General features: G+C 39.6%; 1 protein-coding gene across 1 annotated transcript in view; it reads left to right on the top strand.

The window, feature by feature from the left end:
- Positions 1-13,832, top strand: part of LOC113949864 (sodium/hydrogen exchanger 4-like) — a 32,422-nt gene that overhangs the window by 8,048 nt on the left and 10,542 nt on the right. Inside the window, exons 4-9 of the mRNA XM_027648939.1 lie at positions 1-158; positions 3,251-3,468; positions 7,689-7,891; positions 9,030-9,116; positions 10,355-10,425; positions 12,678-12,839. The exon at positions 1-158 is cut by the window's left edge and continues 4 nt beyond it. Coding sequence (XP_027504740.1) covers positions 1-158; positions 3,251-3,468; positions 7,689-7,891; positions 9,030-9,116; positions 10,355-10,425; positions 12,678-12,839 — 899 coding nt within the window. The remainder of the gene's footprint in view (positions 159-3,250; positions 3,469-7,688; positions 7,892-9,029; positions 9,117-10,354; positions 10,426-12,677; positions 12,840-13,832) is intronic.

Here is a 13,832-nt window from a genome sequence, read left to right as displayed (position 1 = left end):
CTGGGTGGTGTATTGTTTGGGATTGTATTTGGATTTGTTTCAGCATTCATGACTCGATTCACCCACAACGTCTCTGCAATCGAGCCCCTGCTGGTCTTCATGTTCAGCTACCTGTCATACTTGTCTGCTGAAACCCTTTACATCTCTGGCATTTTGGCGTGAGTATTCCTTATGGCTTTTTGGATGACCTCTTGAAGGAAGTGGCATGGTTTTGTTCAGGTGGTTTGCTCAAGGTTGGTACAACACAGGCTTAGAGGTCTGCAGTGGACAGCTTCTAGGAGATCTGTAAAATGCAATGGTAACTAGGAAATGCCTACAGTTAGCGTAGGAATAGATGTGATACCAAGGAGTGTTGGCAAAAGTACTGCAAGCTGTGAGTAAAGTAACCAGTGCTGCTACCGTCTGTCTGCTACCTCTGATAAGATCAGCAGGAAGAGAGAATGATTTGATAATACACCACTTTATCTGTATCTATTTCTAAGCAGCATCACCATCAGATCACAAGAGAGACATAAAGCAATGAGTATGGAAAACATAATAAAGAATGTCATAGTTTTTGGTTTTGTATACAGATGTGAACATCACCTCTAACACAATGTACTGGAATTACATTACATTTGGACAGCATCACTGGGATTGAAACTGGGCAGAACCAGACAACTGAGAACATCAAATACACACGCATACATACACTCATGTATATGGATATTGACAATCATATTTTGATGTGGTCAGGATAGTTTGATACTGCTGTAATGCTGGGGACCACTTCCTTAAAGTACTGTGTTAGCATGGGTGCCCACTGCAGAGAGAAAGCTGGCAGGTCTGTCAACTGGAGATGCAGAGAGAGTGAGTATTGTGGAAAGGAAAAATGGTGGAAGCAGGAAGGGAGTCAGAAAAGAAAGGAAGGAGTAAGGGTGGAAGTGAGAGACTTTAGGAGAAAACTGATGTCAGGTGACTTTCAAGGATACAACAGCAAACAGGCTGTGAGCAGGGTAGAGGATATAGAAATGGGAACCTCATTGTGCTATGTGCTCCAGATGGTGCTGCTAGCTGCTGTAGGCTCAGTGCCCAACTCGTGGATAGGAGCAGCCTTGCATGGCCTGTGGTGGCTCTGAGCTTTCATAATGGGTCTTGGAGGATCTGCTGTTCCAGAAAGGACACCCCTTTATTGAGAACAAACCAGTTTAAACATAACAAATGCAAGCATATAGTTGCTGATGTCCAGACAGGTGCATTTACTCACCACCACTTGTGAAACAGTGATTTCATAGAACAACAGGTTTGGGTTGGAAAGGACCTTTAAAGGTCATCTAGTCCAACCCCCTGCAATGAGCAGGGACATCTTCAGCTAGATCAGGTTGCTGAGATCCCCATCCAAACTGATCTTGAATGTTTCCAGCATTGGGACATCTGCCACTATTCTGGGCAAGCTGTTCTAGTGTTTCACCATTCTCATAGTAAAAAAGTTCTCCTTATATCTAGTCTAAATCTACCTAAATCTTTCAGTTTAAAACCATTACCCCTTGTCCTATGGCAATAGGTGCTACTAAAAAGTTTGTCCCCATCTTTCTTAAAGGCCTCCTTTAAGTATCAAAAATTTGAAATGAGGTCTCCCTGGAGCCTTCTCTTCTCCAGGCTGAACAATGCCAGTTTGTTCATCTTCAGAGCAGAATTGGCTTTGTAAAAAACTACCTTTTCAGGATGACCCTGGGAAGAAATATTTGAATATTTAAACATACTAAATAAGTAGTTATACAGGATATAGGTTATCTTGAGAAATTAGACAAGACAGATGAGTCTTGTACTATGTTTTGCATATCCAACATATTTGCCCAGATTGAGGTGACTGGCAACTTTAGCTGAGCAGGGTGAGACCTCCTATGCTATGCAGGTGGTGCTAATACCTTATCTACCCTTTCCTACCTGCACTGCCCAAAATACTGCTTGCCTGCCTACCCATTGCACTAGACTACATAGCTCTTTATTTTTTTTAAATTCTTATTTTTATTAGAGTTCTGAAATTATTAGTAATATAAGAATGTTAATGTAATTGGGATTTATTATTCTTACTGCTTCATTAAGGAAATTATTGCTTGTTTTAGAGATGGGAACTTATTGTCACTCTTCTGAATTATTGAGGATTCATTCATCTTTCACTGGGATCGTGAAAGTCTATTATGCATGTGTAACTGAAAGTCAACAGTATTAATCATTAATGCCTAATGGCCTTGTCTTGGAGTGTCCTTGGACATGCTAAATGACTCAGCTCCACCATGATATCCTTGAGATTTCTTCAGTGGAAATTAAATGAGCGGAAACTAGAGGGAGGTTATTTAATGAGCAGTCAGCATTCTCTGAATTCAGAAATTTGAAAAAATATAATCACAAGAAGCCCCCAAAGAATAAAATCATATCAGTAGAAACTAGATAGGTGATGGAATATGTTACTAGCACTGCACTCAATCTATTTATTACCTATGACTATGCAAAAGGTAGGGGAGAAGAGGGAATCCCCTTCAGTAGGACTGCTTGAAGACTGCTGCTCCATGTGAATGTCACCAGTGTCTGTGCTGGGTGGCTGCTGATACTTCTGAAGCAAGCTCTAGTCTTCATTAACAGTGAAGAAGTGGAAAACATCCCTTTGCTTCCTTAGGCACCTTCCTCACACCCTAGGTAACTAAAAGGGGAAGGACACTTCTGTAGGACAACTGAATTTCCACCTGCTGTACAACAATGGGTTACTGTGGGTGGAGAGTCCTGAAGCTTGGTCTGGCACTGCTGATCTACCAGTCAGTTGTCCAGGAGCCACTGGGAGCTTTGGCCTTGGCATGGCACTACCACCGTTTTCTCCCACCTCAAAGGGGAAGATCACTAAGAGGCAAGTTATGTTCCTCTAACTGGTACAAAACCAACCTGCCCTTTGTTTGAGACAAATATTTGGTGCTTGGTGACTCTGTGTTAGGAATTCAGGATAAAATGGACTTTGAACTGGAACATGATATCCTCACTTCCTCATTAGGAAGGCTGACTGGTTTGCTTCCTTTATCCTGTATGTAAAACAGATTTGTAAAGCTGAATGAAGATGCTTTTCTATCTAACGAAATAGCTAATGTAACTGAAGAAATAAAATTCTTCTTGATATTAGGAAGGTCAGAATCTGGTGATGGAGAGTGCAGGTAATGATGGTTGAGGTTGTTCTTAACCAAAAAGAAAAACAGGCTGATTTCTGATGTTTTTCTTGATACAGGATGACAGCATGTGCAGTGACAATGAAAAAATATGTGGAGGAGAATGTGTCCCAGAATTCTTATACTACAATAAAATATTTCATGAAGATGCTAAGCAGCATCAGTGAGACCCTGATTTTTGTGTTCATGGGAGTTTCTACAGTGGGGAAAAACCACGAGTGGAACTGGGCCTTCATTTGCTTCACTCTGCTCTTCTGCCTCATTTGGCGGACACTGAGTAAGTCAGCTTTTGCAGAAAACCTTCTCCACACCTCAGAGAGAAACCCTTGGGTGCAAAGGTATGTTAGAAAAGTCTGTGTAGACTGTCACAACTGGTTTATCTTACTGACAAGCATGTTTCACAAATCTACATGTGGAGAAAAAAATAGAAAAAAGCCCCAAACAAATGTGACTGTCAGTCTCCAAGCACAGACTTCATGTTTAGGTGAGAATGAAATATTTTAAGCAAAATAAAATATTATCATGATTATGCTTATAGAGATGCTTGTATCTTAGTTAACTATATGCCTTTGGTAAGTGGGCCTCATAATGATTTCATCACACACTTGCATTAACTAATTAGATAATGTATATCATCACACTTCTAGTGCTATAGGTCCTACTACGGGTCCTGGGCCAGGAGTACTGGAGACATATAAAAAGAAGGAAGGTGAAAAGAAGGAAGGTGAAAATTAGCACTGATAGATAACTGAATAGGGACTTATACCATATGTAGGTCAACCAACTATGCTACTGCTCCTCACAAGTCAACTCTGAAGTTTTAAACTGGTAGAAAATAGTGCTTGTATGAAAATACTGCACTTTCACACATGGTATCTCCCACTCCTGCAAAGGTCTCCTAGTCCCTGATCTGTGAGACTGGGGTTCCTGCAGCATGGGCAGGACAGTTTATAGATAATTTCACATGACTTGTGGGATACAGGTGCTCATCGCCTCCTAATGTCCAGGATGGGTTGAAAGTTATGTTGAAAAAGGAGAAGCAATAAGGTAGCTGGTGGTTGGTGTTCCGGAGGTGATAGCAATCCTGGTATGCCTCTACCAAGAGCTGCTCTTGTGCCTGTTAGCGAGTTTACTGCAACTGTGGAAGCAGAGAGGCAACATATTCCCATCTTCTCCCTCATCTACTAGTACTGTTCTGCCAAGCTTTCTAGAGGACATAAGGAAAGAAGGAATGACCTACTGGGTCAGACCAACCATCTACTGGTGTCTTCAATGGATCCTGCAGGAGACACTAATTACAAGCCTTGCCATTTTCTGAGGTTTATTCACCTTCTATTTCTCCAGGACCCTACAGTCTCTATGATAGAGATGTGAGAGGGTACAGTTCCTGCCCGTGCCACATAGAGGTCTCTTTTTGATTGGTAGCCCACGAGATTATGACTTCCTTTTTGGAGCCTTAATACTCTATTCTCACAGAATTTCATAGAATATTCTGAATTAGAAGAGACCCATGAGGATCATCAAGTCCAACGCTAACATGAATGGCCCATATAGGCATTGAACCCACTACCCTGGTACTATTAGCACCATGCTCTAACTGACTGACCTAAGCTGATTGCATCAGGTTAAGTTACAACTTAAAGTAAACACATTTACTCCTGGAGAGGTGATGAATTATGGAACACACTCTACTGAGGCACTGTTATTTGCCACTAGCTAAAAATATGAGTGAACAATGTTTTTGAAATTAATGATATTTTGGAAGTAGTACACATAACAGGGTCAAAAACACAATTATGTAGGCAACCTTATTTTTGACATTTTTAAACTTCTGAGTACCTGAATTTTCCATCTTAAGAGCATTCTTTTTGAATTTCAGTGGCTTTTTTTCAGAGTAGTTTATAATTTTAAAGAAAATGAGAAATCCAAATATTCTATCAAGAAGCCTTGGAGGAGGTATTCTGAGCACTGAAATTAGGCTACCTTGGCTAAGTTAGTAGGTTGATTCCCCCATGGTTCACTTATAATCAAAGGAGTACCCTCTGCAGCATGCAGTGGGGCAGAAATCTATATTGATCACCTGCCACCACCTCCTTCAGCCATTTGCCCCACTTATATTCCCTTTACGTTTGGAGCTGGTGGCTAATGGCATCCCTTGGGGAGATGAGATCAATTTTTTAAGTCTTCCTTAATGACCTGGATGAAGGAACAGAGTGCACACCAAGTGATTTTGTGGCTGATAGAAAACTGCATGGAGTAGTCAATATTTTGGATGACTTCCATTCAAAGTTACCTGGACAAACTGGAGAAAGAGGCAGAAGGCTTATGAAGTTCAAGAGGAGCACGTGCAAGGACTGTCATGTGGGTTGGAATAACTCCGTACACTAGTATAGGCTTGGAGTCTAATGAGCAGCTCTGCAGAAAAGGGCCTGGTCTAGTAGCCAATAAGTTGAACACAAGCCAGAATTATGTCCTTGTGACAAAGAAGTTCAGACGTGTCCTGGTCTACATTAGCAAGTGTAGCAGGCAGGCCCAGCAAAATGTTTCTTATCCTCTCTTCAGAACTGGTGAAAATGTGTGCTGCTTTCAGAGTGCTTTCCAGTTCCAGGCTACCCACTGTACAAGAATATGACAGTTCTGGATCAAGTGCTGTTGAGGCCACCAACCTGGTCAGAGGTTGGAGCACTGGACATACAAGGAATGTCAGAGAGTGCTGAGTATGCAGTCTGGAGAAGATCTGGCACAAAAGAGAACTTACTACTTTCTACAAGTACCTCATCAGAGGAGACAGAGAGTAAGATGGATCCAGACGCTTCTCAGAGGTGTACAACAATAGGGCACAAGGAACAAACACAACCTATAACATAGGAAATTCTTATTAGACAGTAGGAACCCGCATCTTAACATGAGGGTAATCCATTACTATAACACTGGACCAGCCCTCCATTCCTAAAGGCATTCAAGGAGCTTTGAGCACCCTGATCTGATTAGCTCTGCTTTGAGTAGGGACTTGGACTAATTGAACTCCAAAGGTCCTTTCCAGCCTACAGAACTCTGATTCAAACATCTGGGACCAGATACGTCAAACATCTGAGATTAAGGTCCTATTTCTTAAATCTGTTGGGTGGTTTATTCCCCAGTCAAAAAGAATGTCAGAGCAGGAAGAAGATGATGGTTTGAACTTCAAAGCCCATACACACTTCAAGACTTTGATTTTTGTCTGGGAGCCCCAGAGAAAGCCATTTAACAGAGGAAAAAGAGAGAAGAGGAAACCTGTGAAGGTTCAAGTATGTGCCTCTGAACAACTCATATATAGGGAAGACACAAATACTCGACAGTAGAGGTGATATGATTCTTGTGGGTTGACAGCAAAAACAAAGTAATTACATATTTTCTTGCTATTTCTGGACCAAGCATGGCCTCTAAGTTTTTCAAGGCTTGCTTTTGGAGTCCATTTTGAAATATCATTCCAATCAAGACAGAAACAGTGCTCTCCTGATATGAAAGGTATTTTCCTGCCACATGTCCATCCTTCTCTCAGACACCAAGGGGAGTGCTAGAGCTTTCCAGAAGGCCAAAATATTTTCTGCTAAACCTGTGTGTTAAAATGATTACACATTTTTTTCTGAAGCTTGAATAAAGCTATCACCTGAGGGTGATACCTCACATATGCAGTTTCAGTCTTAGTACCTGATGTCTAGCACAGTTATAAATAGCCAAAAAAGGTCTTGCATAAAGTGGTATCCAGCAACCTACATAACAGCATACTGCTATTGTCTTTACCGCTAATAATCTGAGTTTATCTATGACAGCTGTGTAAAATAACACCAGCAATTACCAGCATTTGTCAGCTTTTATGTCAGTAATCTACCAGTTTCCACATAAAACATAGGATATATGTTTCTTATGGAAGACGAAGATTAAGAGTAAATCAAGCAGATTGCTGGAAGTACTCTATAAACAAAAGTTGCAATCCTTACACTTACTGTTTTTAATTTTTATTAAACAGAGAAGTAGAGACAGAATAAGCCAGAGGACTGAAAATTAAAATGCTATTACTCTTTGCCTTTTAGTGAACCTGTCCACAGGACTTATTGGTAAAGCACTATTCAAACACTTTGTACAGACACTGTGCAGAAAGCAGGAAACATTGCAAGGGTAGGCACAGGAGAAACTCTCATCCAGTCATTTTTCTTGTCTCCAGAACACTTTGGAGAAAACTATGAGACATAAATATAGAAAGTAAATCTTTTGCCGTAATCTCACTACTAAACTGTATAAATGGATTTAAATCCTGAAGCAGTTATGAACCACCATCTTTTATATGAGGTTATTTCACATGAACCAGATTCAGCAGTTGGTCAAAGAGAAGCTACAAAACCACAAAACTGAAAAAAATGGGCTGTCAACAGTTCCCTGAGCCAAGATATTTTGCCTTTAATATTTTCATTTTCTCCTTGATTAATAATAATAGTTGTGGGGTTTTTCCCTTCCTAGGTGTATTTGCTCTCTTCTACATCAGTAACAAGTTCCGAACATATCCCTTTACTGTCAAAGACCAGCTCATTATTTCCTACAGTGGCCTTCGAGGAGCCAGCAGCTTCTCTCTTGCATTCTTGCTTCCAGTGCATCTCTTCCCCAGAAAAAACCTGTTCATCACTGCTACTCTTGTAGTTATATATTTCACTGTGTTCATCCAAGTAAGTATATTTCTTAATGGATTGCTTTCATGTAATAGAGGTGTCTGAAAGCTTCATAGTGAAAATTGCATTGAATTTACTTCTAGACTAGGACAAGCTATTGCATTTTATGGACAGATTTAGCACTTCAATGTGTAATTACCCTTTCAGGAAATTTTACAGAAATCCTGTACTGAAAAAACATGTCTTCTAAAATATTCAAGGGAAAGGGCACTCTGTGTTCAAAGTTATGTTCACTCCATATGCATTTCCTGATGCTTCCAATTTAAGAAGTATTTTAACTTTACACCAAATCATTCTTTACTAGTGATGTATCCCAAACTGACCAGGAAACAGTACGTCTCTTCTAAGACGGATTTTGGATTTTATACTTTTATCTTCATCCATCTTGGAGACCAAATAAGAGTATTTTGAAATCCTTTTTAAAAGAATACTAAAGAAAAATAAAGTGAATAATTAATATTTGCAAGTATAGGTGTCTACTTTAGATATTTGGGTTATTCCACCTAGTTTACACTGCTGTACCTGGAAGAACTGAATTTTCCAGAGGTCTTGCATCCCATGCTCTATATTTTCCCACACCGAGATCTCAGATACTATGGGTGCCAATGGGGCACTATGTACTTGTGATAGGTAAAGCACTTAGACTTCAACAGAATGTTTCAGGAAAAAACCCCACATTTTGTTTCTATTTCTCCTTTTAAAGTGCTATTCTGTATCAGTACAGTAAAGAATTGGGAACAACTGAAAACTGTTTCCAAGTGAAGCTCCCCCCCGCCCCTCCCAAAGATACTACTTCTAAAAATGTTAAAATAAACAGCTTCAAGATTGCAAGACCTCACAAAGATAATGTTTTCTTTCAAATGAGTCCTGTTTAAAAAAAAAATTGGCAATGAGTCAGTTACTTTACATAGTTAGAATATGCCAAAAAATATAATCTCGTTTAAAGAAAACCCTTAAAGAAAACTTTTTTAAAGTTTTTGATTTTAATTCTCTTTTATAGCTCTCCATGCAAACAATAGTTCATTTGTGTGTCTAAGACACAGCTTTCCTAATTTATCAAAATTAAACCATTTTGCTTTCTTTCCCTTTTTTTCTGAAAGATAACTAATAATTCAACTCACTATTCCAAATGCAGGGAATCACAATTGGACCATTGGTCAGATATCTGGATGTCAAAAAGACAAACAAAAAGGAATCTATCAATGAAGAAATACATGTGCGAGTAAGTTTTTTATATCAGTAGCTGGTATCCCAAAAAAGATAGAGGGAGGCACCTGGAAGCGCTGGCATTCACTGGATTTGGACACTCAATGCTTTTAAGATACATGGAGGAAACCTTAGGCATAATTTTCTAAAATATGATATCTCATTTATACTCATAGTGACTATCATATTATAAGATCAAGTCACAAATGTCACGTTGTAGCAAGTCCTTACTTCTTGGTTCTTGTGACCGTGGGAGGACAGAAGCAGAAAGGTAAAGTTTACAGAATGAACTCACAATCCTTCCAATATAGATTTGTCAGCTACATTTGTTGCCATCTTTTGACTGTTTCTAGACAGACTGACACCTCCAAAGTCTTTAATCAAGTTTTATTGAACTATAATGAGTTGAACCATTGGACTTCAAATTTAGTTTCAAGTTATTCCGAGTCATGATCTTTCCCCTTGCAAACATTTACTTTAGTTCTCGAATTGCCATTATATAAAACAACAGAAAGCTGCTCAAACTGACTTAACAATGTTATAGAAAAAGTATGTACATTCTTTCATTTTCCCAGTAGGGGATAAATTAATGGAAATTAATTAATGAAATTAATGGAAACACTGACTTAAAATGAAGCATATGCAGAGACATTAGCAAAATTAGAGCATATCAACTGATTTGAATTTGAATTTAATTCTTAGTATTTCAGCCTTTACATTTAACCTTGAAAAGAATTTACATTTAAAGCACCACTTATGACAATATGCCTGTAAGAAGTGGCCTTTTTCTGTCTGTCTCTGTAATGCTAGTAATACACAAAAAATGACTGAAAAACATTGTAGTTAGCAGTCATAAACTTACCAGCCTCATAACAATCTCAAAAATCCTCAGAGAACTTGTCAGTCAAGGCAAAGGTGTTGGGTACCTGGTGCTGTGTCCCTCTTGGAGAGGTCACACATGCAGAAGGGAAGTTTGGTTGACAGAACCAAGAATTTAGCTTTTGGGCTCAGTAGGCAAAAAGAACCAGGAGATTTGTTGCCTCCATCAAAATATTGCAGCCAAGCATAGGAGCTGACACAGTGGGATCTTTGCCTTGATTTTTAGAGAAATGTAGTTGCTTTCAGAATTAACTCACATGCTCCAATAAAAAAAAAAATAAAAAGCCCTCAAAATTCTGTCATCAAATGTGTGTTTGTGGTTACGTTGTTTTTTCATAATGGCCACTTAAAATTTTTCCATGTTTTTTTCTCTAGTTGATGGATCACTTGAAGGCTGGTATTGAAGACATATGTGGACATTGGAGTCATTATCAGCTGAGAGATAAGTAAGCCTAATATAATAAAAGAACCTATCTACCATATAAAATACAATAGGTAAATAAAATAGGAAATCAAAATACTGGGGACATGTGCAATATCTCCTTTTAAAACCTGAACTCCAGAGTAACCCTTGCCTTTTGGGAGTGCAGTGCTCATATATTGACTGCTAATTTGATTCTGCACAAAGAAGCAGAAAATTAGGCTTCCAAAAGCAAAGCAAAGCACGGGAACTCGTGCTGCAAACATCAGCCTGTGCACAAAGTTTTGGTATAAATCTAAGATCCCTGGCAATGCTCCTTTAGCTCTGGATTTAGAACATAAGCTACATAAGGTGTAGTTTCACTGACTTCTGCTGTAAGCCTCCACAGCAAATATGATCCCCTCTTAGTGAGTACAGATTCAGTAATAATTGGTCACCTGTCCTTACAGGTGACCAATTCAGTAATATTTAAAATAAGAGATCTGAAGGGAATGTTTGCATTCAAATGTGCAGTAGCGTAAGCAGATGCTCTCAAGCTAGTCTTCACTCAGAAATGCATGATCTGCATTGTCTCTTCTATAAGCAGGATGAGGTGGTTTTGTGGAGCTTTGGGACTATTCCAAGCACTGCCCAAAAGAGATGGATCTGCTGTGGCCTTTACCTTTTCCCTAAGAGAGCTCTGTGATCATGCTGACCACCACCAAAGCATGTGAAGAGAAGTAGGGGAAAGACTAATCTTTCTTTCCCCCTAACATCTTATTATGATTCTGTGGGCTAAAAATTACTCCTAGTTATTCTAGCTATGCCTAGGTTTCTGTGCTCTAATCCTGTCTGACCTTTCAGCATTGGACTCCAGTAATCCAGCCAGGGTGTCTGCTGGGACTGTGGCAACTCCTTTCATGACTGGGTTTCTCCCTATGGAAACCAGGAATTAAGAGTGGGAAGAAGATGGCTGTTATGAATCCAGTTCTTGTCCTAGTGGAGAGTAATGATGTAATGTACTAGGGCATACCCGGAAGCTAAAATGTCTTCTTGGCTCTGACAACACAGAGATAGTTTTAGGACACCCATCTGCTGGGACCACACCACTGTCTGTATAGACAATAATCTGAACAATTCCCCGTTGGAGTAGTAATTCACTGAAGTAGCTGCATTGACACATATGTTCGAGTAAATGCTATCCCATTGTCTCACGTCTTCCTGATAGCTCTGAAAAGAGAGTTTTGCCCATACTAGCCATAAATGTAGTGTTTTGGTTTAGGGACAGATTCAAAAAACACACTGTGTCTGAAGACACTTAATGTAAGAAGACTGTATTAGAGGTATTCCCTAAACTTTTCTATGCAGCTTTAAAGATGTATATCAGAATTAATTACTTCAGCGATGACAATCCAGGAGGCTTTCTGTTACACAGAAAAACATAAAGAAATCTAATCCCAGTGGAAACGTTTGTGTACCTACCTCTGCTATTTAGGAATAAAAAATAGCCTTTGTTAAGAAAAAAAGATACGATTTCTGTATTGCTGTTCTTAGCATTGTGGAGCACATTACCTCGCTGTGATAAACTATTCCTTTGAAAGAAACAGAACAGTTGTTCTGCTAAAGAGTCACTGTTGTTCTGCTAAATGCTGCCTGAAAGCACATACCTGTTCCAAGGCACACGCACACATTCACATTCAAATTATGCCACATTAGTGATATTTTACAATCTGCAAGCACATAGTATTTTGGGGTCCATTCAATTTCTCTGTTATTCAGAATACAAAGAAATGTATTTTCTCTGCTCTAATTGTCAGGATTCAAAATTATCAGCAACATAATGGGCTCAAACTACTGTAACTACTCGGCCATTTAGAGCCTCATTGGTGGCTGGCTGAATAGACCAGGATTACTGTAAGAGCAGCTGCTGCTGTTATGCCCTACTATAATACAACATTAGTACAAAAGCTGGAGACTGGCCATATTCTTTTCTGACAAATGTGGTGGTGTTATATTCAAACACACACACAGCCCTCTTTTTTTTGCTCTGATTACAGCTTGTTTCTTTCTTTTGTCTCATGGGCTCTGAAATCTCTGTGGACCAGCAGACTATGCCAAATATCCCCCTAAAGGTCTCTACTCACTAGGCCTCCAGGAGCCTCCACAGGTGCCTCTAATTTGGATTCAGTTTGCACCACCGAATTACATGTATGTGCATTTGAATGAAGATTAGCTTGTACTACAGAAAAACCCCACATTCCCTTTTTTTACACTTTGATTTTGGTATCTCTTTTGCAGATTTAAGAAGTTTGACAATAAGTATCTGAAGAAAATTTTAATTCGGCAACACCAGCCCAAATCCAGTCTTTTGTCATTATACAAAAAGATGGAGATAAAACTGGCCATAGAGATGGCTGAGAGTGGCATGAAAATTTCAAAACCATCCACTGCTTCTTTACAGTGAGTATCAACCTTCTGACCCTTTGCAGAGTAGGGAGAGGAAGGAGGGGGACAAAAATGAGGAAATACTCAACGTATTCCATGACTTCAACAGGTAAGAAAAAAAACACAGTTATGAAAAGAGTAGTTGTAATTTGGTGTTCATTATATTTGCACTTTGTCTCTTTGTTCAGAGAGTGAAAATCAAAATGGACATTTTCTCTATTTCTTTTCAATGATGCAAAGTTCTGAAAAGGAATCATGAGTCTGGTGCAGAAGCCACTCTAGCTGCTTTAAATCACAGCAGTGGATCAAGATGGTTGTACTTGCCACTAATCTGCCAGTGGGTTTTGCTCATCCCTGCTAGGTGCTGAGAGACCTACGGGATGGCTTAGCACACAGGCCCTGACTTAATTATCCCAATCGCAAATTTTTGCTGAGAGCAGATTTCTTTGTAGCATTTGTAACTTTTGCTACTCCAGTTTGCAGTCCCTCAAACCATCTTGCCATATTTTGGTACTTCTGTGACAAATTTGTCCAATTAAACATTGAGAGCAGCCCTGTCAATAAGGACTTGAGGGTACTTGTGGATGAAATGCTGGACATGAGCTGGCAATGTACACTTGCAGCCTAGAAAAACAACCATATCCTGCACCAAAAGGAGTGTGGCCAGCAAAGATGATCAGAGGGCTGAAGCACCTCTCCTGTGAAGAAATGATAAGAGAGTTGGGGTTATTCAGCCTGGGGAAGAGAAGGCTCTGGGGAGACCGTATTACAACTTTTAGCACTTAAAGGGAGCTTACAAGAAAGATGGGGACAGGCTTTCTTAGTAGGCTTTGTAGCAATAGGACTAGAAGTAGTGGTTTTAAACTAAAAGAGAACTAGACTAGAAATAAGGAAGAACTTTTTTACAATGAGGGTGGTGAAACACTGGAAGAGGTTGCCTGGAGAGGTGGCAGATGCCCCATCCCTGGAAACATTCAAGTTTGGGTGTGATGGGGCTCTGAGTAACCT

The sequence above is a fragment of the Corapipo altera genome, unplaced genomic scaffold (assembly GCF_003945725.1).
Source record: "Corapipo altera isolate COAL_440 unplaced genomic scaffold, ASM394572v1 0, whole genome shotgun sequence".
In the NCBI taxonomy this organism is placed as follows: Eukaryota; Metazoa; Chordata; class Aves; order Passeriformes; family Pipridae; genus Corapipo; species Corapipo altera.
Note: the sequence above shows the minus strand (reverse complement) of the source record. Positions and strands in the feature narration are given on the sequence as shown.